This window comes from Stegostoma tigrinum, chromosome 16 (assembly GCF_030684315.1).
Source record: "Stegostoma tigrinum isolate sSteTig4 chromosome 16, sSteTig4.hap1, whole genome shotgun sequence".
Classification (NCBI taxonomy): Eukaryota; Metazoa; Chordata; class Chondrichthyes; order Orectolobiformes; family Stegostomatidae; genus Stegostoma; species Stegostoma tigrinum.
Window position 1 is genome coordinate 5,940,286 of NC_081369.1, and position 25,439 is coordinate 5,965,724.

Here is a 25,439-nt window from a genome sequence, read left to right on the forward strand (position 1 = left end):
GAGGTGACCAGAACTCGACACAATACTCCAGATGTGGCCGAACCAGGCTTTTATATAGCTGGAGCACAACTTCATGGCTCTTGAACTTAATCCTTCTATTAATGAAAGCTAACACACCATACGCCTTCTTAACAACTCTATCCACCTGGGTGGCAGCTTTCAGGGAACTCTGAACATGAACCCCAAGATCCCTCTGCTCCTCCACACTGCCAAGAATCTTTGCGTTAACCCTGTATTCTGCATTCAAGTGCTTCCAAAAAGAATCATCTCACACTTTTCAGGGTTAAACTCCATCTGCCACTTCTCAGCCCACCTCTGCATCCTATCAAAGTCCCTTTGTAACCTAGAACAGCCTTCTGTACAATCTACAACTCGACTCACCTTTGAATTGTCCGCGAACTTACTAATCCACCCTTCCACTACTACATCCAAATCATTTACAAAAATCATAAATAGAAGAGGACACAGAACAGATCCTTGTAGTTCACCACTTATAACTGAGCAGCATGTTGAATATTTTCCATTAGCTACCAGCCTTTGTCTTCTAAGGGTCAGCCAATTCTGAATCCAATCTGCCACATTTCCTCCTATCTCATGCCTCCTTACTTTCTGCATGAACCTACCTTGGGGAACCTGATCAAATGCCTTACTTAAATCCACGTATACCACATCCACTGCTGTAACTTCATCTATCAGTCTGGTCACCTCTTCAAGGAATTCAATAAGGTCTGTGAGGCATGATCTACCCCTCACAACTCCATGCTGACTATCACAAATCAAACTGTGCCTTTCCAAGTGATCATAAATCCTATCTCTCAGAGCACTTTCCAATACTTTGCCCAGCACTGAAGTAAGACCAACTGGCCTGTAATTTCTGGGGTTATCCCTATTACCATTTTTAAACAAGGGAATGACTTTTGCCACTCTCCAATCTTCCGGCAATATACCCATGGACAGTGAGAATGAAAAGAACATCGCCAAAGGCCCTGCGATCTCTTCCCTTGCTTCCCATAGAATCCTTGGATAAATCCCATCAGGCCTGGGGATTTATCATGGATTGATGAGTAAGTCAACCCCAATAGATCCACCCAGTAACAAACGATTTTTAAAAATTCTTTCCAGAATGTGTTCCCATCCTTAATTACCCTTGAGGAGGTGGTGAGCTGCCTTGTTGAACCATTGAGGTCCATTTGACGTAGGTGTACGCTGTTGACACTGTTAATGAGGGAGCTCCAGGATTTGGTCTCAGTGATAGTGAAGGAATTTATTTCCAAACTGTTCTGTTCTTTCTTTTGTCCGTTTTCTTCTCGGTAGAGGTCACGGATTTGCACAGTGCTTTCAGAGAATCCTGGGATGAATTATGACAGTGCATCATGTAGATGGTATGCACTGCTCCAACTGAGGGTCACTGGTGCAGGAGTGAATATTGAAGGTGGTGAACAGTATGCCCATCAAGTGGACTACACGTTGAAAGACATTGAGCTTCTTGAGTGTTGTCTGCACTCATCCAGACAAGCGGACAGTATTCCATCACACTCCTGCCTGTGCCTTCTAGGTGACCAGGCATTCGAAGAGAGGAGATGAGTTTTCACCACACAATTCCTACTTTCTGACATGTTTTATCTTAATTCATTCTTGAATGAATGATGTTGACAAGACCAACATTTGTCACCAATCCCCCTAACTCCTCTTGAACTGAGTGGGCTTGCTCAGCCATTTCATTTGGCCAGAGGCAGCCACATTGCTTTAGGTCTGGAATCACATGCAGGCCAGACTGACTAAAGATGGCAGATTTCCCTCTCTCAACAACATTGGTGAACCAGATGAAGCCTGACAACCATGATGGTTGTCATGTCATTATTATCACAATTGAGACGAGCATTATATTCTGATTTATTACTTGAATCTAAATTCTACCAGCTGCAATGATGAGATTCAAACCCATGATTCCAAATATTTTGCCTGGCCCTCAGAATTATTAATCCAGCAGCATTCCATTGCATCATCTGTAGGTGCAGCATTTACATGTCTTTATTCAGTTCAGTTTCTGGTCAATGGTAACTCTGAGGTGTTGATAGTCGGGATGGTAATGCCATTAATATCAAGGATCAGGGCTGAGGTTCACTTCTTGTTGTTGCTTTTTGCAAGGCGTTTATATGGCACAGCTATTACTTACCACACTTTGGCCAAATACGACATTGTCAAGGGCTTGCTGCATATGGATACAGGCTGCTTCAGTATTTGTCAATATATGTGGTAGTTGTCTTTTCCTTAGGAAGGGGAAATTTCAAGACTAGGGGACACATTTTTAAGGTGAGCAAAGAGAGATTTAAAAAAGACATGAGGCAATTTTTTTTAAACTGAGAGTGGAGTGTGAGTAGAATGGACTTGCTGAGGAAGTGGTGGATGAGAGTATAATTACCTTTAATAAAAGGGCATTTGGATAGATACATGAATAGGAAAGGTTTGGAGGGATATGGGGCAGGAGCAGGCAGTTGGGACCAGATTATGTTCAGCACGGACCAAAGGGTCCGTTTCTGTGCTATGTGACTCCGAGTGTTGTCCTTAATTGTCCAATTGTCAGCAAAACTTTCCATTTTTGACTTTATTGTAGAAGGAGGATCATTGATGGAACAGCTGCAGATAGTTGGGCCTAAGACATCACACTCAGGATTCCTATTAGCAATATCCTGGGTCTGAGACTTTCAACGACTGTGAGTCCATCTTCCGTTGTGCCTGTATGGCACCAACCTGCAGTGGATTTTAGTCAATTGCCATGATGTTCAGTTTTGCTACAGTTCCTCACTCAGTCAAATGATGCTTTAATGTCACAGTCACCTCACCACTTAACTTCCAGTGTGTTGATGGATCTATCCCAGAATGACTTATGAATTATAAGGAAGAGTAAACCATGCAGCTCATCAAGTCTTCTCTGCCATCCATAGTTGACCTAATTGTGACCTCAACACTGCATTTCTACCTATCCTTAGTGCCATTTGCATTCCTTCTTAGTCAAGACTCTATTTGCTGAAGAGTCCTCGCTGGGCTCAAAACATTAACTTTTCACAGGTGTTGCCAGATCTGCTGACTTTCTCTGGCAATGTATGTTTTGGTTCATTTAAGACCTACCTCTGCCTTAAACATGCTAGTTTCTGTCACTGCTCTCTGGGGGAACAGGATATAAATTTTTTCATCTCTGTCTTAAATGGGAGACCTCATATTTTTAATCTGAGTTCAGAACTCTTTCACAAGGGGCTTCATCCTTTCGGCACCCCTCCTGTCAAATTCCTTCAGCATCTTACCCGTTCAATAAAGATCATCTCTCATTCTTCCAAACTACTGTGGATTCAGACTCAATCTGTCCAACTTTTCCTCACAGGGTAACAGCAGCCCCTCTACCTGAATGCAGCACAGGTGACGCCAATGGGTCCATTTCATGAAAAGTCAGTGGAAAACATACATCTCACCATCCACCCACCCATCAAATGCCCATTCTTCAGATTTATATTGTCTACTGTGTTGAAACTCATCAACTAAAGAGTCTCCAAGCTGTTGAGCATTTTACAGAGTCTGGTTAATGGACACAGAATTTCCTTGTAGACCCAATTCTTCATCCAGAGAAGTCGGGTACATATTACAAGAACCAGTGGTTACTGAGTGCGAAAGAGGAAACTGGATTTGGAACAAAAGCAAATGCCACATCAGTAGATAAGGAGACACGCAGGCTGATAGTTTTGTACATTATAGCTTTATTAATACTGGAAACATCACAGTGTGATTGAGGCTTCAGGTGATGGAAGAGTAAACAAATGTACATGAATTATAGCATTACAGAAAAGTGGGAGGGAAGGGAAGAAGCACTGAAAATAAATTAAATGACAGTTACCAACAGCACCAGTACCATTATTTCAGCATTTAATTTGTCTTGTCTGTACGAGAAACAGAACATGTTTCAAAAGTTGAGAGCAAATGGATGTCAAGATGACAATAAAATCTTCAGCTCTATGATAAAGCCTGGACAATAAAAGTAGAAACAAGAGAAAATTGCACGATGTGATCATTTCTCCTCTTTATTAATATATATATATATATTTATATACACAGAACGAGCAGTGCTTCAGATTACATCACGGAGAAGTTGCAAAGGAGTAAAATGAGGGACGTGTGGGTTGTTGGAGGTTAGAAAAGTGCAGTGAGAAAGGAGGTTTGCGCCTCTGTGTGCCTGTAAGGTCTGTCCAACTTGATTCCAATCCTTTGCCACAATTAGCCCCTGGTGATTCCCTCTCATCTCTAAATATGGCTTTGTTTAACCAACGATCTACTCCCAAATATTGCTTTGCTTTGCCATCCCTTAACGGACACACTTTCAGGACTTTCTCTCATATTTCACAAAACAGCTGGAAGGCTTCCATCTCAAAAAGTACTGTTAAGTGGTAATCTTACGGAAAAATGGGCAAAGGAAACTGCAACACAAAAGAAAATGCCTTCAAACCCTGTTGTTCATTCTGTTCTTAATGAAATTCAGCCAGAGATAAACCAGGATGAGTGAAAAGATGATCCAAGATATATGCTAAACAGCGCATGTTCCAAAAATAACTTTCGTTTCCATTATTGTAAGTGGACAGCAAGTAGGATTCTCAGCCTATTAGACTCAACTCAACAAACAACCTCAAGGGTATTCTTCTTTTAACAATATACTTCTTTTGTTTAGCGCCTTTAATGCAGTAAAATGTTCCAAGGAGCTGCTAAGGAATACTGTCACCTAAACGCAGGCATGGGGTTGAATCACAACATGTTAGCACAGCTAACAACAGCTTAGTCAAAGAGGGGCTTTAAGGAGCAAAGAGAAATTGAGATGTGATGAAGATCAGGAGAATATTTCGGATCCACCTGTGTGTTCAGGCAGTTCAAGTTCTGTTTGACCCTTTACTTTTTTTGGGGGGGTGTGCATGTAGTTTTCCCAAGCCTCAATGAAATGTGAACTCTGACTGGAAGCCTCCCACGAGCTCTCTCACTGTTCGCCCCATCTTTACCCAAAAGGAGTATTCGCCTTGTTATACCACTTTATTTCTTTTTAAACAAGTGAACACAATTTTATTCTGCTCTCCAAAGTAACAAATGCTCCACACAAGTGCTGGGCAATCCCATCTCTGACAAGTGAGACTCTGACCATCACCTCTTGACACTCATTAGCATTACGATCACTGGAACTCCCACTATCAACATACTGGGGTCTTAAAAACTGATCTGGACTAGCCACGTAATACTGTGGCTAAAAACGCAGGTCAGAGGCTACCAGTCCTGCAGTAAGTAAATTCCCCGCACACTCCACAAAGTCTACCCTCTCCACAAGCCTGGAGTGTATCAGCCTGCTAGTCACTTGACTGGATGCATGCAGCTCCAACAAAACTCAAGAAGCCTGATACCCTCCAGGAAGAAGCAACCCACTTGACTGGCACATCTTCAACCATTCACTCTCTCTGACACCGATGCCCGCAGGAGCAATGCACGTCTTCTATGCAATGCACTGCCAAACTTCTAGACATCACCTTCCAAACCCACTGCCACTGCCACTTAAAGGGACAAGGTTAGCAGATACATGGGACACCACCACTTGCAAGTTCCCCTTCCAAGCTACTCATCATCCTGACTCATGAATATATTGCTGTTCCTTCAGTGTTGCTGAGTTAAAGTCCTGGGACTCCCTCCCTGATGACATTGTGTTCTTTAACCGCATGAACTGCAGCAGTTCAAGGAGGTTGCTCTCAATGTGCATCTCAAAGGATGGGCAATAAATGTTACCCAACCAGTTACATCTACATCCCTGAAAGACAAACTAAGTGTATACTCTTATTTTTGTTGTAAGTGCATGCTCCTCCTGGGATACCTCACCTTAAATGGCTATTCTGCTCATAAGTGCCTCAATGGTGTGTGGCAGTGGGCTGATGGGTCATGGCTACATCATAATTTAACCCAACTCCTGTCTGTGTGCTGGGCTGGGTCCAAGTGCAAACACATCTGAGCAGGAGTGTTCCAATTGTGTTTACTGCTAATGAATCTTTCCGTTCTCTCCAATCCGAAATGCACCTTTTAAAGAAAAGTAGTGAAGTTATTTGTTCAATTTTTCCCCGTCTATATCAGTGCATTTTTTTTGTTTTCAACACAGCTCTCAAAGATGTTTTGTCGCTCGTGTGTTCTTCCATATGTTTGACCCTACTTAATAGGGGGTGAAGAGGTTTAAACATTTGCTTCATTAGACACTCATTTCTCCTTCAAGATGGGTGAGGAGACAAATCTAATACAACAGTCCTGCATGGATAATGTTGTACTAAGGATTGGCCTCATAACCACCATTTTCAGAGAACGTTCTATCTTGAACACATGAAAGCCACATGCAATAAAAGCCCAAATGTCCAACTTCGGTCAGACGCCAAAAATGCAATGGGCCATAAAGTAATCCTGAATTAATGATCCTGAATGAAAGCAGAATTCTGTTCATTAGATTCGTGTAAATTAGCAGCTGTTTTTATATTTAGAAAGGGAACTCCTTCAAGGCAAAGTGACACATAAATCTAGTGGAAAAACTGTTGTGGTCACTTTGTTAATCAACATGAAATATTTACCACATCACTTAAGTGGTTTTGTCCTGAGCGCTAGTTACTAAAACAGGTCTCTCTTCTTTCCTTGCTGCTATTATTTTGCTCTTCTCTGAGCACGTGCCCAACTTCTGATGTCATCCCACAGTTCTGAGGAGGAGTCATGCTGGACTTGGAGCATTAACTCTGTTTCTCCCTCCACAGATGTTGCCAAATCAGCTGAGTTTCTCCAGGATTGTGTGTGTTTCTTTCAGATTTCCAGCATCTGCAGTATTTTGCTTTATTGCCATCACAACTTCCGTATCTCCCTCACGCCCACTTATCCCGACATAACCTCTAATACCATCTCACTTCCTCTCACCCTGTTGCCCTGGGTGTTTGCATCCAACAGCAAGCATATTCACAAACTCAAATGAAACTGAAATAATTGAAGTAACAACCTGTTTGAGAAAAAGAGACTCAATTTTACAGGAATCATTTTGGTAAAATTCAGCTACACTTGTTTTACTACTGCAGGTGGCAACTCTCACTGTCTCTTTCCTGTGTACCGCAACCCATGATCATGTTTCAGGCATCTCCCCAAGATGTGAGCAGCAGAATGATGATAAACAAAGATATCATTACAACTGAACCCAGTTCTCTTCCATCCAACTCAAACATTGCTTTCCATTCCCTGGCCACCTGACTCTCTCAAATGCTGCTCTCCGCTCTGACTTCCTTTCCCTCACTGCCAGGAATCCCATCTCTCTTCTGTAATCCCTCTTCAATGATGTCTTAAATGCAGCCATGTCTGTCCTGCTTCTTTATCTCTGTCCAAGATACCTTGAGGGGTTCAAACTCATACCCAACCCCTCTCAATACCATCCCAAAGTCCCAATGCTCTCACTCTCAACTTCCCTTACGAGTAATTTTTCAAACATTCACTCCTGACATATTATGCGTGAGACAATTTCATATCACCAGTTAAACTCAGTGAGAGGTGTGGCATTTCAGAGAAATTATTCGAAATGTTAGATCTGAGATACCTGACGGCAATCACATTTGAACGAAACTAGATAGGATTCTATACTGTTCAACTAAAGTGCCTTCATTGGAACATTCCATTTCGAATTAATTCTTTCACTCTGATGTATTTTTTTAAATTATTGCACAACCAGAACACTACAATGCATTGTTTAAAAGTGAGCTAATGTGGATTTGCAAGCTCTTAGTAAGTTTTAGACTTGTCCACTATTGCTAAATTATCAGGCTGTTTATCAAACATCTGAAACTAAACAGTTAAATATTGGGAAGACTTGAAGTAATTGAGTACAGTCTACTAAGTTAAGGCATCTGAGCAATGATTGGTATTATATACCAGAAACCATACATGTCTGAAATGCTTTCAAAGTACTTCCCTTTTTTTATAGTTGGGTGTCAAACAGGTTTAGAAAATATTTACCAGAATGCTCCCAGGGCTAGAGGGTTTGAGTTATAAGGAGAGGCTGGGACTTTCTCGCACTGGAGGACAGGCGGTTGAAGGGTGACATTATAGAGGTGTATAAAATCATGAGGGGCATAGATAAGGTGAATAGCAAAAGTCTTTTCTCTAAGGTGGGGGTCATAGGTTGAAGGTGAGAGGAGAAAGATTTAAAAGGGATCTGAGGGGGAAGTTTTTCAAGCAGAGGGTGATTCGTACGTGGAATGAAACTGCCAGAGGAAGTGGCAGATGCAGGTAGTTACAAACATTGTAAAGGCATATGGACAGTTACATGAAAGGAAGGGTTAACTGGGAAATGGGCCAAATGCTGCAAAATGGAACTAGATCAGTTTAGGATATCAGCAGGGACAGGTTGGTCTGTTTCCGAGCTGTATAATTAAATGACTGCTATAATATGTTTCACCCTGCTCCGAAATATCTTGCATCCCAATGTCGTAAGGTCCTGCCAACTCAATTAACCACATCTTTTTGAGCACATTTTCTTTTGCGCATCCACTTCTTTTCTCTCTGCTGAATGCCTTTTTAAAAATGCTTAAATGGGAATTTTTTTTCCTGAAGTGCTCAGCGGGTTGTTTAAAAGCACTAGAAGCCTTCTAGCATTTTTAAAATTGCATTCAAGTGCTTGGGAACATCTTTTGACATCATAGAGATTGTGGACGCTCTTATGACACATGAAAATTAAAATGTTTCACAATCGTCTACTCTGGGTCCAATGTGGCTCCTTGGATGCGGCTTAAAATTATTGGTTACAGCTGTGGCCCTTTCATCATTCAGCTAAATATCAACACACAAATGGAAACGATAAGGGAAATGTCCGCAAAGTATTCGATTGCAGGGTCATTAGGGCAAAGCTCAACTCTGCCCATGTTGTACGTAGCTTTCACATGCTTCTTCATTTTGATTTGAGACTTTCTAGCATCTCCACTGCCATCCAGTGGATCCCAAATCCAGGGATCTTGCTGGAGCAATCTAGTTTCAAATTACTGCTTAGGGTATGAATGGAGACCATTAAAACAAACCTCGAGCTTTGCACAAAACAGTGCTTTAAAGACAAAGGTCAAAATGCTCATTGGCAGAATTTGAAAAACCTTGAAACCTGCTCAATTGCAAATTTTTCTGAAGAAGGGTCCCAACCCGAAACTTTCCTGCTCCCCTGATGCTCCCTGACCTGCTGTGTTCCCTGAGCTCCACACTGTGCTATCTCTGACTCCAGCATCAGCAGTTCTTACTACCTACAATTATAAATTTTGTTTACTAAGAATTTATGTATAATGAAAGGTTAAAACGATTCCCCTACATGGAAGAATTATGTAATAGCTCCTGAATCAAATAGTTTTCTCTGAATATACACAGACATCTAATTAATAAACATACTTCACTTAAACAATAATTTTAGAAGTTAATATAGAAAAGACGCCTAGACACAGCTACATAAGTTAGTCACACACCATGTACCTGGGACATTTTTTTGCCCACTGTTCAACAGTGGTATTTTACTGTGTGTGTGGGTTGCCCATACACTCAAATCACATCGCCAGAGCTACAGGGCATCAACTCCAACACCAAAGACTTGAGCACAAAACCCAGACTGGAACTTCAGTGCAATACTGAAGGAGCGTTTCACCTCTGGGAAGTCTTGCTTTTCTTTTAAATCCATTCACAGGATTTGGGCATCGCTGGTTGGGTCAACATTTATTGCCCACTCCCAGCTGCCCTGGAGAAGATGCTGGTGAGCTGCTTTTTTGAAGCGCTGCAGCCCATTTAGGGTAGGTAGACAGACAATGCCATGAGGGAGAGAGTTTCAGGATTTTGACCCAGCAACAGTGAAAGGAAGAGATGCTAAACTGATTTCCTATCTCCCATCCCCTGCCCCCTGCAGGCAGATGTACAAGATCCCATAACATGATTAGAGAATGAGTAAAAAGGTCCTCCTGGTATCCTTGTCCATACTGTTCCCTCAACCAGCATCACCAATAATCTGCAAGGTCATTTGCTTAATTTGCAATGTGCAAATTGGCTGCCATATTTCCTATATTAACACAGCAGATTACGCTTCAAATGTACTTCGTTGGCTGTAAAGCGACATCCTGAGATCATGAACTGCATTAGAACTGCAAGCTTTTAAAACAATATTTTAAATAATCTTCCACTATTACTGCCACTACAGTTATTCCCAGCTTTTGCATCTCCTGCAGTTATGAAGGTAACATGCTCACCAATAATACCTCAAATGTAGGTGGAAACAATGAACAATGGAATTCTGAAATACATGGGGGACTTAAAAAGCTTGCAAAAGTGGAAAAGATATTCATGTTTCCAAGGAGATTCCTCACCAACATGTCTCCTGGGAATTTGGAGCCTTCCAGATGATTTCGGTCTCAACTCTATACCTGGATTTGGTCATCTTGCGTCAAGGCCCATTGAGTTTCACTGATTAGCTGACCTGGCTCACAGCTCCCGCCTTTCATTGGGCTAATAATCCAGAGAAGCCCAATCCAAAATAAGCAGTGGGCTTGCCAGTGACATGGACGTCCTGAGGCTGAGCAAGTGATCAAGTTAGGTCTGTTGTTTTGTGGGCACACGTGTATGTGGGCTATGGGGGTAAAGGAATTCCTCTTTCACAGCTCCAGACATCTCTGAAGGCAAATTGCCAATGGTGGTGTGAGTTGGGCAAAGATTATGTTTACTCGTATTGTGTGCTGGGTGAACGCGCGAACTGCTGGTGGACTGATGTATTGGCAGTCTTCCGCACAGCCAGTGTGTCTGGTTAACCTGCGCCAAAGCATTCTATATTAAAGTAAGCATATTTTGTGGCCTTACACGGACAGTAGGTCCATTCAATATTGTATAAGTAATACCTTGATCTGTGTAGAGTTCTCCGAGAATTGGTTTGAAGACTGGGAAATATGTTCATAAGTCTGGACTATTCAGTGTGGTGGACTGTTACCTACCCTCCTAAAACGATCTAACATGCTGCTTGGTTACAGCAGTTGGGGATGGGCAACGAAATGCTAGCGTTATCAGAAACGCCCAGTCCCACAGAATATTTTCTTTTGGAAAATAGCTTAAATTGATTTCATAAGTGACGAGTCGAGCACGGGATAGAAGAAGAAACAGTAAGGCTTATTCCAATTGCATTCGAGCAACTGTTTTAATACCAGGTCAGAAATGGCAGCAATCAGGGTGATAGATGGCTTCTCACCACTTCCCATCTCATTACGAACTCCAGCAGAGGCTGTTTCTCTTAATAAGAGAACGAGGGAGACCCAAACTAGGTTGGCAGGGCAGTTAGCTGGGCACGAGAAACTTGAAACCGTAGGAAACCAGACTGATTACTGATTGTGTGCTTCTCGAGCTTGGTGGTGCTTGCACAGTGAATGCGATCGAGAGAGGAGCAGCGAATTTTCAGCAGTATTAATGCTGGTGTTGAGTGTTGATTGTTTCAGGTCTGGAGCAGTTTGAGGGGATGAAATGAGAACGTCACACAACATCACTGCAGCGCACTCGCCTTCCAAAAACTCATGGAAAACGAATATGCTAAACAGCTCCGTAACTGTGTCCGAGAGCACATCACAACTTCCCCTGTAAAAATAACATCGCTTTGCATTACCTACGTAGTGAGCTCCCCCGGAATGCATTCTCATGCTTCCACATCAATACATTGTTGTCTCAAATTTCTAATCTAGTTTTTTACCAAGGTGTGGAGCTGGAGGAACACAGCAGGCCAGGCAGCATCAGAGGAGCAGGAAAGTTGGCGTTTCTGGTCGAGGCCCTTCAGAAATTTTCTGGAGAAGGGTCCTGACCTGAAACATCAACTTTCCCACTCCTCTGATGCTGCCTGGCCTGCTGTGTTCTTCCAGCTCCACACTTTGTTACCTCTGACTCCAGCATCTGCAGTTCTTGGTGTCTCAGATTAGAAATTTGAGCTTGCCTCCCTCAGGCCCTTCGCTACGGTAATGACTTGCTGCCGGTTTTCCTGGTCCATGTTTCAGAGTAGTAGTGCCATGTGTCACAAAATCTGTATGCGGAGAAATCAGTAGAAGTGACAGAGCTCACATTTCACCGTCTGATTCTGTGATCAGTGAAGCATCAATCTACCCCACCACTGTTTATTCAAAACATGTCTTTTTAAAGTTGTAAATAAAAGGCCAGCAGAAAGAGAAATGTAAACAGAGATTTAACTGGGCTGTTATTGACATAGATTACATTCCTCTGTCCACACGGATTTTTAATGAAGCATTATCACCGCATAACAGCTCTAACAACATATCTGTTAAACTTACGACATGAAGTTGCGGAATTAGTGATTTGAAAGGTGAGCATTCTATTTATTGATGTGTGCCCATTCAATTCTGCTACCAAAATAGTCCAGTAGGCGACTAAACGGTGGACAAAGTATGCATGGTAAGATCATCTACAAGTTGGGAGCCCACAGCATCTATCTTCACAAGTTAGGTCCTGAAGGTTAGGTGTTAACGAATACACATAATTGAGTCATGGGTTTTCTCCTCAACTTAAAAGTAACATTACTTGGGGAGAGGCAGCAACCACTGAGGTTTGGCTTTGAACTCTCAACTCCCTCCTTGACCTGAGTAGGGAACACTCATGTACAGGACAGCAGAGAATGCTCCACCTTGCCCTCGCCTTGGCTAAATCTCTTCTATATTCCCTTCAAAACCTCCATCGCTGCTCTGGAGGACCCGATCTTCTCTTTTTATTCCCACATCCCTGTTGCTGCAGCTCAGACAGGACCTGACTGGGGGAAGATGGTCAGAGAGAGTGACACACTGAGGACTCGAGCGCAAACCACCCTCAGTGAAGCTAACACGCAGCACGTTAAACTTTTTCTCTTTTTTTTTGTAGTCGCACAAAATACCGCAAAAAGCTGAAAAGAAAACGCCACAAAACAGGTGAGTCAGTTAAATGGCTGATAGAACATCTGTGAGGGACAAAGTGTTAAATTTGCTCTTTAGAACTAACGATAGTACACTCATTTTAAAATCTGCCATATCTTAATTTAAAATACTTCACTCCACCACACCACAGTCGCTTGGTTCAAAAGGTTTAGTTCATGGCACTGTGTTGGAAACCAACCTGGTTGACTCAAGTGTTCGATCAAATGGCGCTCGCAAGAGTTGGGCGGCCACCACAACGTCACAAAATCCTGGGCGCCGACCTGTCATTGGTGACGGTCCTGCGGAGCTTTACCCCTCGGCGAATGGCGGTGAGCATGTCCTCGCCAGGAGAGGGTGGCAGGCTGCTGGTGTCAGGCACCGTGGGGAAGGGGAACTGTCCGTCGCCCAGAGCCTGGGCGCTGGCCACCAGCTCGCCGAGCTTCTCGACCAGGCTGTGGCGGTTGGCGGCCAGCTGCTGCTCCTCCTCGCTGGAGAGCGCGGCGACGGTGCCCCCTGGATACACCGAGACCTCTGCGGTGGCGCCCCCCCACGCGGTGTTCGGCAGGCTCAGCCGCTTGGGCGACGACTTGGCATACTCCGCGGTGCTCGGCGAGGTGTCTTCGCCGCCAAAGAACACGCACTCCTCGCTGCCCACCCTCATCGGCCCGGGGCCGTCAGGAACCGTGGGGGTCTTCACAGGCACGATGGGAGGCCGGATGGGGATGGGGCCCGCGTTGGACAGGGCCCGGCGCACCGACGGCTTGGTGGATGGCGTGCGCCGGATGGTGGCGACCCCTGGGGTGACAGATACGGCTGGCGCGCTGCCGCCCGAGGGCAGCCCCGCCGTCGAGGCCGGCCGCTTGGTCTGGAACATTCTGCGGTAACTCTGCGCGATGTCGCTGTTTCGTGGGATGGTCGACGACCTGTCAAACTCGCTCTGGTGCTCCGCCTCCACGTCGCCGTTCACCGAGTAGCAATCGTAATCTGAAACTGTGCAGAGAGAGAAAGAGAGCATAGTTAATAAGGCCCTTAGAGCAGGCCCCTCAGTAGTAGACATGAGTAACTCAGACACAAACTCAGATACATGGATGGATATATGAATAGGAAATGTTTAGCGGGATATGAGCCAAATGCTGGCAAACGGGATTATATCAATTGCAGATATTTGGTCAGCATAGACAAATTGGACTAAAGGGTCTGTTTCCATGCTGTACACCTTTCCAGGACTGGTCTCTCTCTTAGCCTTTTCAGGGTGTACAAATTGGGTAATTTTCCTTTGGGGGAGCTTAATAATGGGCCTACTAACTAACTAGAGCACAACAGGTTCTATAACTTGACATTCTAAGTTGAATACAGCCAAGTGAGGCTTTTAATCCTAAGGTACACGTTGGCAAAAGAAACCAGTATCCCTGGCCCATGCTGGTAAATCACAGCCAGCAAGATTCCTCCACCTCACATAGTAGACAGGGTATTGGGGTCAGTCACCAGTTTAATGGATCCATTCAACAGGCAGAGTATTGCATTGAGCTGTGTAGTCCAGGAAGGTACCAGCTTTCACTAACTGTCTCTGTGGTCTAAGGTATCTTAGTGGGGTCAATGGAATGGGACACTGCAAATGGCCCTAATAAATCTGAACTGAGACTGATCGCTTAACATTCCCTCAGTCATTCGCTTTTATTTTTAAGAAGTCTTTCTTCACGTTTGAACGAGGACCATTTCTGCAAAGACCCAGACCCTGTGGATTTGCACCATAGGATGGGCCTTCCAGGGCAAGAAAATAAGAATGGAAGTACATAGTCTAAACCATGCTACATCTGAGAATCTTTCTATGAGCCAGATCAGAGTTTTTCAAGTATCTTCATCTTCATAAACTTGAGATTTTGTCTGTCTGATTATCCAGCAAGGAAACTTGTATCTTTACTAAATTGGGGGCAGTTCAACAATCTCTGATGGTGACTGTCAGTCACTGGTAATGTTGAACATCTTGGTCAGTAAGCAACTACAGGCAAATTGAACCGGGGAGCGTTAACACACGAGATTATTGCACCTTGTCTGTTCAGTTAGTCCACCATAGGCACTAGGTATTGGTGAATACAATATGCTCTCTTTCTCCATAATGCTCTCAAGTTTCAACCAGCTCCTTTACAATTGCACAGAACATAAAGCCATGTTACAGATCATTCAAGCCCACTGGGCCTTGTCATTGCTCACACTCAAGTCTAGACTTCTCCTCTTCCATCTGTCTCAACTCATCCCTTCTGTAAACCTTTCTGTTCCATCTTCTGTCCCGTACTCAACTAGTCACTTCTGAAATCAATTTAAGCTTTTGTTTTAAATATTTTATGGGACTGGACATTTCTGATAATGCTAGCATTTGGTTGCCCATCTCTAACTGTTGCAACCAAGTGGCATGCTAGATCATTTTAGGAGGGGAGGTAACAGTCCACTAAATAGTCCAGACCGAATAAAGATGGCCAGTTTCCTCCCTGAAAAATATTAATTAGTCAGAGGGCTCTTTTTAAAATGAGAATTCAAGACAGCTAGTCTCAGGTGACGTGAAACTATCAGTTCCAGATTTTTATTAGTTATGAATTTGAACCTGTGTCCCCAGAGCATTAGACTGGGTCTCTGGATGACTATTGCAATATCATTACCAACACACCACACTATTGCAGTTTCACAGTATAACAAACCATTGGTGAAGAATTTCCTCATTATTCTCAGGTTCAGTATGAATGATCTTGTATTCACAGTCCCTAGTTTTGGAAATTGAATTTGCTAAGATACAAAAATTGATGGAAAAACAACTGAGGAGGACAGAGTCTACAAAGGGGGACAAACTGAGTGGGCAAAATAAAAATCAGATGGCATATGACATGAAGAATTTTGACAGGAAAAACAGAAAAGCAGGATGTTCTTTAAATGGATAGAGACTGCAGAATGCTGCAGTCGAGGCACTTGAGCATCCTTGTACACGAGCTACAAAACAGTAAGCTGTCACGGCAAGTAATTAGGAAAGCAAATGAAATGTTGGCTTTCATTGCAAAGCAGATGGAATAAAACAAAGTAGGGAAATTTTGACACAACTGTATGGGGCATTGGTGTGACCAAACCCAGAAGTCCTATGTAGTGTTCTGGTTTACATTACCCATGCAGAGATATACTTAATACTTCCATTAGGAGCAGTTTAGAAAAGTTAATTTGGTGGTTCCTAGGCTGAAGGATTATAAAGGAAAGGTTGTGTAGATTGGGGAAGGCTTATGAATGTTTACAATAATGAGAAGTGACCTGACTGAAAGCTAGATTTTGGATCAGAAAGAGTGTTATATGGTTATTTGGGGTAGGCAGGAATATGGACTTAGATTGATGGTCAGATCAATCAAATGGCTAACTCCTTCTCCAAGAGCTTTATGTTCATATAAAAGATTCTGAGGATGCTGGTCAGGGTGGATGTTGAACTTGTGGGAGAGTCGAGAACCAGAGGCACAGGGTTAGGTGTCCTCCGTTTAAGAAGGGGATGAGGAGGAATTTCTTCTCCCACTAGGTCATCAGTCTTTGGAATTTTCTTTCCAGACAGCAGTGGGCAACTGGTCATTAACTATGTTCTAGCCTGAGTTGAACAGATTTTTGATTGTCGAGGAAGACCGAAGTTATCAGGAACATGCAGGAAAATGGAGTTAAGGCCATCAATGAGACAAGTCACGATTTTATTGAATGGTGGAAGAAGCGTAGGGGTCCAAATAAACTACTCCTGCTTCTGGTTTTTTGAAGATTTCATGATGCCTCATCATCAGGTTAAAATGTACGACTGATGAGTTAAAAAAATAATTAGAAAGAAAGGGAATCTCAATGATAACATCAGCGCAGTTTCATACATCAATAAACGTTTTCAGTTTTTCTGAATACGCGCAAAATATTGGGTTAAAAAGTGCATTACTTTATTTCAAATTTTTGCAATGCATGTAAATGCTCATTAAAGCAGGGATTCATTCATGTGCTGACTGAAGCAACAATGTGTTTGGATCACAAAACTGTACAGCGGATTAATAAGCTACCCTGTGTTAGTATGGCCAGAGCCATGCAATAGTAGAGAGGTCAGTATACCCAGAGTGCTCTTGCAAACTGTCAAGACAAGTAAATCTACAATGCTTTCTATTATGCAGTTCAAACGTATTTCCTTTCAGTATGTTGCAGTGTGGGAACTGAGATTCGCATATCAGAGGCATACAGCATCGAAAGGGAGCAACTCTGATTTCCCATGTCTATGATCTGCTGATCGGTGCAGAATGCATTACTCGTGCAGAGGTAAACACCTGGAAAGGGGGTAGAGAGAGATCTCCTGACGGAAGTACCTTGGGAAGGAATGGTGTCTTCGGAGCAGGATGGAGTCGTGGTTTGGGTGCTATAACCGCTGGAGTACTGCAGAGAATCACGGCTACTCTTCTGGTGTTCAAGGCTGAGCCCACGGGTCAGCACCATGGCCAGGTCGCTGGCTGCTGTAGAGATTTCCTCCCCGTGCTGTGAAAAGAACAGCAGACGCTCACCACAAACAACTAAAAAGTCTCTCCCTCTCAGAGAGAGCGGTCTACATCATTCAGCTGACGTTAAGAGAATCCCACTCCCTGAGGTTACCAAAGTATCAGCCTTCAGCCTTTTTGTAAGGGATATGTATCGGCACTTCCTGCCCCTCTGTCAGACTGGTCTCTGCCTACTGCGTTTCTACTTATTGGGTCTGGGTGGAAAGGGATTGAACTCAAATACCCTCCTTTTTTTATTGAAGATCTTCAACGATGGCAGGTGCATTTCCAGTATTTTCTGCATTTGGTTGTCGTTTGCCTTTAACACGGCCATTAAATACCAGCCTGCTGACCATGTGGTAACGTTACACCACAGTTACTGGAGGCTATAAAGGTTGCCCTGCAAAACGATATGGGAGCAGCGAGATGAACAGGTCTTTGTACACAGTCCCTGAGCATTCCAAGACCAGAAAAGTGCCAGCAAAACAATACAAGGAATAACAGGGATAGAGGTATTGTAAAGGCTTATCGATTCTACGCACCCACTGAGGAAAGGGCACCTAACTGAATGAGAGGACAGACTCCAGGGGCTGAATGGCCTACACTGTTCCTATCTTTTTCTTTTCCAGCTGACATCTTAGGCTGAGTCATGTACTGCAGACACAGCAATACCACGTTGATAGCTGGCCATTGCCCTGACCTGTTCCCTTTCAGATTACGGGGGAGACACCCATTCGTCTTAAAAGGCAAGATCTCGAGGCCTTGATGTGCAACATATCCTGGCACGCAGCTGATGTTGTTGTTTGGGGCGGGGGAGGGTGGAACGGTGAGGGTTGCAAATGTGGAAGGATGGCGCACTCACATACTGTACCTTAGCAGCAAGTGATGCTGCTGTCATGCGAGGCCTCTGTATCTCATCCACACCAATCCCCGCATAGACCACGGTGCCCGAGACTGCCTCTGCCTCCCGATAGCGTTCCACTGCTTCCTTGCGTCTCTGCAAAGTGTTCACCGTTGGTTGGTCATATGGGCCAGGCTTTGACCAATCCTGCCAAGTCGAGGGAAGTGATCAGTGAACAGAAGATTAAAAAGCAATGGATTGCAATTTTAAAGGTAGCCGAGAATTTAGTTTAGTTGAGATATCATAGCGAGGCAGCTTTTTGAGGGCTACAGAAACAGCACTCTGGGATTGACACCAAATACTTTGCCAGCCAAGTCCATGCCTGCACTAGGTTCTGCCCATTCATCACTTTTCACTGTTGCCCAAATAAATTTACTTCAATATCCGTGTACTCATTTTATATCCCCTCACCCGCTTTCCGCCTCCTCTGCAAAATTCTCCCATTCTGGACACAGTATGGCTCTGTGCTGGAGCTTCCAAACTGGCTTCACTGAATGGGGCTTTCCGCACTTCCGAGGAGCCCCCATTTTTGTTCTTTATCCTTTCGTGAGATGTCGATGTCACTGGCATGTCGGGCATTTGTTCCCCATCCTTAATTGCCCTCAAACTGACTGGCTTGCTGGGCCAATACAGAAGACAGTCAAGAGGAATCCACATCACTGTGGGTGTGGAGTTACATATAAGCCAGACTAGGTCAGAATGGCGGTTTTCCTTCCCTAAAGGACACTAGTGAACCAGATCAGTGTCTATGACAATCTCCATCATTACTGAGAATAGATTTCAATTCCAGATTTAGCAACTGAAGTCAAATGTGACCATGTGCTGTGATGGGATTTAAACCTTTTGTCTGCAGATACTAGCCCATTGCTGTTACCATTGCACCAACATTCTCTCCAAGATACCAGTAAAATAAAATGCCTCAGGACAGTGTTGTGTGAACATTGCTCTCAGGCATGGGCTGCTACGGTTTGGGTTTTTCTATTTTACATTGGGAAACTTGAGGCATTATAAGCTCATTCACAACAGGACATGGGCTGAGTGATAATGGGAACTGCAGGTGCTGGAGAATCCAAGATAATAAAGTGCGAAGCTGGATGAACACTGCAGGCCAAGCAGCATCTCAGGAGCACAAAAGCTGATGTTTTGGGCCTAGACCCATCATCAGAGAGGGGAATGGGGAGAGGGTTCTGGAATAAATAGGGAGAGAAGGGGAGGCGGACCGAAGATGTAGAGAAAAGAAGATAGGTGGAGAGGAGAGTATAGGTGGGGAGGTAGGGATGGGATAGGTCAGTCCAGGGAAGACGGACAGGTCAAGGAGGTGGGATGAGGTTAGTAGGTAGGAAATGGAGGTGCGGCTTGGGGTGGGAGGAAGAATAGGTTAGGGAGGCAGAGACAGGCTGGGCTGGTTGTGTGGTGCAGTGGGTGGAGGGGATGAACTGGGCTGGTTTTGGGATGCGGTGGGGGAAGGGGAGATTTTGAAGCTGGTGAAGTCCACATTGATACCATTGGGCTGCAGGGTTCCCAAGTGGAATGAGTTGCTGTTCCTGCAACCTTTGGGTGGCATCATTGTGGCACTGCAGGAGGCCCATGATGGACATGTCATCTAAAGAACGGGAGGGGGAGTTGAAATGGTTTGCGACTGGGAGGTGCAGTTGTTTATTGCGAACTGAGCGGAGGTGTTCTGCAAAGCGGTCCCCAAGCCTCCGCTTGGTTTTCCCAACGTAGAGGAAGCCACACTGGGTACAATGGATACAGTATACCACATTGGCAGATGTGCAGGTGAACCTCTGCTTAATATGGAAAGTCACCTTGGGGCCTGGGATAGGGGTGAGGGAGGAGGTGTGGGGGCAAGTGTAGCATTTCCTGCGGTTGCAGGGGAAGGTGCCGGGTGTGGTGAGGTTGGAGAGCAGTGAGGAGCGAACAAGGGAGTCACGGAGAGAGTGCTCTCTCCAGAAAGCAGACAAGGGCGGGGATGGAAAAATGTCTTGTTTAGTGGGGTCAGATTGTAGATGGCGGAAGTGTCGGAGGACATGGGCTGAGAGTAGTTCTATTCATTTCCAATGACCTCGTTACCATCAGGCCCACATAAGAAGAAGTCAACGATTTGTGAATAGGAACAAACAAACTGTAACGACGTGGGTTCGGTTGTAGTCCCAAAGAATGTCACTCCATTTGCCTTAGCCTGGAATCACTTCATCCTGTTCCTCTGGCCATCTGGGCACCTTCCATTTTAGCCCTTCATTCCTTCGATGTGCATTGCTTTTTCTTTCCTCTCTCTTGGCCTTTTTCTCTTATCCTTTGATCTTTTTAAGAGTTGAGATTTCTTTCTCTGCCTTTCTCCTGCTTCAGCCTGGCCTCAAACTGCAAACCCTGAGCTCAGCTTCGCTTCTACACCCATCACCAACCGCACCCACAAGTTCACTGGCAACGGCTAACTTCTCAGTTAATTTGACTTTATCGTCCCAGTTTTACACAACCCTTGACATAGTGCATGCTGCGCTCAGAAAAAGCTGCCTGAAAAGGAGGTGGTGTGGGGGCTGGTGGATTACATACAATTGACTGTGAGGTTAAAACATGCAAGTGATTTGAGAAAGATGATGGATGAGTGAAAGGGATGTGATCAGAAAAAAAGCCAAAAGTAAAACAAGATGAAATGGTTACAAAAACAAACCTTCCAACTAGGGATCGTTGATGAGAGAGCAGTGCCAGGTCCGAGGGAATGGTTAAAGGGAAGGGGATCAGGGAGCACAGCAGAATTAGGCTCAGTGCAAGCCTTTATGTCAGGGATAATGGGAGCAGAGCCAGAGAACGCAGGTGAACAGCACTCACTAGGAAGATGGCAATACACATACCCAGGCATGAACTGCAGATGGAAGAACATGATATCAGCACAGACAACAAATGGGCAGCCACTGGAGGGTTTGTATTGGAAATGCCCGAAAAACACAACTTCATAATACTTACGCCACCCTCCCAGGAGGGGAGTCCTACTATTCAATTTTGTACCCTCTAATGACTTGACCGGAAAAATCCAGGGATTAAATCATTTTAGGATTTGGTACCTATTCCTCAGCCCTTGAACTTATTGACTTGTTCAGCCATTTCAGAGAACAGTTAAGAGTCAACCACATTGCTGTGAGTTTAGAGACCACGTAGGCCAGATCAGGTAAAGGCAGCAGATTTCCTTTCCAAAAGGACATTAGTACAATTCAATATAAATCAATGATAGCTTTATGGTCACCATCATTGAGATCAGTTTGCAATTCCAGATTTATGAATGGAATTAAATTCCATTAGCTGCCACAGTGGGTTCGAACCCCACGTTTATTGGTATAGAGACATTATCATTACCACATCATCGGCACCATTATTGTTATGAAAAAACAGTGGAGTTGCTTATTCGTCACATGTGTGGCTGGTACGCTAACATTCTGCGGCTCCAAATGCTGGTCTCCTGGCAAAAAATTCTCAAATCACAAGTTACTGATCAAAACAGGGCTCCAGGGACAAGGAGCAAGCACCACTGTGTCAGTAGAGGTTCCATTTGGCAGTGGTCATCTGAGCTACTTCTACGTTAGAATCGAGTAGCAATATCTAGATTGAGCTGCACTTCTGGAGGCTTTGGAGAGGATGCGGAGGAGGTTCACCAGGATGTTACCTGGTATGGAGGGCGCTAGCTATGAAGAAAGGTTGAATAGATTAGGATTATTTTCATTAGAAAGACGGAGATTGGGCGGGGGGGGGGACCTGATTGAGGTCTACAAAATCATGAGGGGTATAGACATAGTGGATAGCAAGAAACTTTTTCCCCAGAGTGGGGGACTCAATTACTAGGGGTCATGAGTTCAAATTGAGAGGAGGAAGTTTATGGGAGATATGCGTAGAATGTTCTTTACGCAGAGGGTGGTGGGTGCCTGGAACGCGTTGCCAGCAGAGGTGGTAAAGGACACTAATGTGTCTGCGTCTAAGATGTCTAAGGGCGGGTACATGGATGGCCAGGGAGCAAAGGGACACAGACCCTTAGAAAATAGATGACAGCTTTAGACAGACGATCTCAATCGGCACAGGCTTGGAGAGCCGAAGGGCCTGTTCCTGTGCTGTAATTTTCTTTGTTCTTTGTTCAAACCAAGGGAAAACTGGGCTGACAAAGTGATGGGGAAAGCTTCTAGTCAGATAATTGTAATTGCGTAGGATCAGCCATCATTGACAAATCCATTAAAGCAAGCTGCAACATCAGCATTAGACAAGGGCGGCAAGGTGAATATCTACTATCTGATCTTTGCTTCAATCACAACATCAGGTCCTCGGTCTTCCAAACAGTGACCTACCAAACTAGGAAGGGCCTTCTCAAGATTAACAGGCAGGAGGTCCCCTGGCTACGAATCACCAAAACATTAAAATCCAAAGCAACATGGCAGCAAGATGGCCACAAAGTGGCTGTGATTGCCAAACGAGAAAAGCAATGTTTCAAATCAGTTTCGCTTTAACAAAATAGGACAGGGTAGGCTGAGGTTGTTCTGAAGTCAAGTTGTGTTTTTTGGAACATTCCCTTGAAATGTAGGTACGAGCACAGGGCCTCCAAAGCCAGACAAGCAAAATATTCATCGACTGCCTCCCACAGCCCACCATCCAAACCTCTGTCAGTCAATCTTTCCTCATTTCCCCATGAGCATACTACACTAAAATTTGTGGTAAATACTGTAAGCTTTCAAAGTATTCGCAATCTTTGCATCTGTTAGACCCCCTTTGAATGTTTCTGCCATGTACTGTTGCAGTGTTATCTGATGTGTCCCTTTAACCTTCTAATGGGATTACAATATTTTGAGTCACTGCTTAAATTTGCATTACCAATCATCAAAAAAAATCTCCAGTTGTCAGACTGGACTTTCCTGTAAGTTTTCTCACTCTTAAACTAGACAGTATCTAGTTTTGCCAAGCATTATGTTTGATAATCAGGTTTTATTCTAAATGTATTGATAAATACAATTAATGTATGTAATCTCCCATAATTATCAAGCAGGTTAAATCAATGGATAGGCAAATGTGCAGTTTCTATAGGTCTGTTATTTAAGAGTGACAAGCAGTGAATAGGGTGTGATGTTGTCAGGAATTGATCCCTGTACGATCAGCATAAAATGAACAATCTGCTAATGGTAAAGTCATTGTGTACTGAGTCAGACCCACATATTTAAAAAAGTAAACAAACACTTCAAAAGGCTTACAATATCAAAAAGGGACACTGCAATTGTCTCAGATATACATTGAAATAAGTTAAGAAGCAATAATGGGTTAACCCGTTTATTTTAGTTACATTGTCTGATCCTGGCTTTGCAGGCCCAACTGCAGAATTGATCATGGGTATGGGTGATTCACCTTTTCACCACCTGACCAGGCTCCTGTAGTGGAGCTAGAACTAACCGAGGTAGGTGAGCTACACTCGCTAACTGACTGACACGTCTCCGATGCCTCAGAGGAAGCGGAGCTTGATGACTTCTGCCAGGCGTCCAGGGTTCAAAGGTCACACGAGACAGAGCAGCAATAAAAGGGGAAGAGAGCACATCCGGTTAGATTGTCAAACATGCAGGAATGTTCCGCCAGGAACAGAATCTGGACTGGCTGGTTTGTACCATTCTAGTTCTGAGAGCTACCCTGTGGACGGGGAAAGGGGGATAACACGGCCTGTTGATAGTATCCAAACTGCATGAGCTTACTCTGAAGCTGCTGGAAATCATTCAACAAACTTTGCCAGTTAAGGCAAAGATGGGAAACTAAAGCAGCATTGATTCCCAATTCTGAATGGATTGGCGATTGTATGTGTGGATTTTCCAGGCTGCTCTGAGTGTCAGAGGTCGATTGATCCCATAAATGACTGATCATATGCAACTGTAAGATCCAAGCAAAGGAAGAGCTGTGCACCCTGCCGTCCCCTATGGGATAAAACAGAATGTGGGATGGAGATGGTAAAGCACAAGATGGGGCACTGCTATCTCCCAAGTATTCCCAGTTCTGGTGGCTCAGTGGTTAGCACTGCTGCCTCACAGCGCCAGGGACTCGGGTTCGATTCCACCCTCAGGCGACTGTCTGTGTGGGGTTTGCACATTCTCCCCGTGTCTGCGTGGGTTTCCTCCGGGTGCTCCAGTTTTCTCCCACAGTCCAAAAATGCATAGCCTAGGTGGGTTTCCCACAGGAAATGCAGGGTTACAGGGATAAGAAGGGGGCTCTTCTGAGGATCAGTGTGGACCCAATGGGCTGAATGGCCTGCTTCCACACTGTAGGGATTCTATGACTGTATGATCAAAAAATCACAGCCAGATCTACAGAGGAAAAAGTGTGGTTCACTGCCATATATCAGTAAAATTGCTTCAAAGCAATTCATTCCACACAACACTAGTCACAAGACTCTTATTCAGTATGGAACAGTCAGGAATTATATGCTCTAAATCAGGCTGGCTGTTGCAGAAACTCAAAAAGTCTGAGAACTTTATGCTGGAAAGGTTACTCTTACATCAACTCTGGCACAATATTTTAAAGCTATAACAAACCTAAGTAAATGCTCGACCTGAATGAATCAATGACTTTCATACTTGGTGTTACTATTGTAGAGTTAGTTTAGTATTGAGGATAGTTTATTTTTAACAAGCCAAACGCAATCCAAATAATATACACAACTGATGATGCCTTGGGCACCATTGGCATCGTAGGGCCTGCCTTCTTGTAAAGCTCTGGGAAAATGATAATTACTTGTTATTGTTGTGAGTCAATTTTAAAGTGCAGCAAGGACACATCAGTAACATAGAATGATTTGCTGTGGAAGCCTGCTCTGTGCTGTGGGACTTTAGAATTTCTCTCCTTCTCCTCAGGGCTGTCAATGGTGCGAGTACTGAGACTGTTCATGTGCTCAAGTCAAACATGAACCCGAAACCAATTTAATGCAGAGTGCAGCCAACTCAACCGTGGCTGTTACCTGTTGTATGTTGTTGATTCAAAACGTTAAAACTGTGACCTCTGATTCTGGGTGGTTAGAATATTAGCTGTGAAAACACTGTCTCA

At 44.1% G+C, this 25,439-nt stretch overlaps 1 protein-coding gene across 10 annotated transcripts in view; it reads right to left on the bottom strand.

Moving 5' to 3' along the window:
• Positions 1–11,919: 11,919 nt before the first annotated feature.
• mtss1lb (MTSS I-BAR domain containing 2b) overlaps positions 11,920–25,439 on the bottom strand; it is a 139,372-nt gene continuing 125,852 nt past the window's right edge. For 3 of the 10 annotated variants that reach the window (XM_059651580.1, XM_048547080.2, XM_048547079.2), the window contains exons 11-14: positions 21,061–21,252; positions 18,351–18,536; positions 17,324–17,489; positions 11,920–13,961 (exon numbers count right to left, since the gene is read on the bottom strand). In XM_059651580.1, the coding sequence (XP_059507563.1) occupies positions 13,231–13,961; positions 17,324–17,489; positions 18,351–18,536; positions 21,061–21,252 (1,275 nt within the window). In that variant the 3' untranslated portion in view covers positions 11,920–13,230. Of the gene's footprint in view, positions 13,962–17,323; positions 17,490–18,350; positions 18,537–21,060; positions 21,253–23,762; positions 23,883–25,439 lie in introns of all 10 variants that reach the window. The other 7 variants (XM_048547089.2, XM_048547085.2, XM_048547084.2 and 4 more) reach the window with 4 other exon arrangements.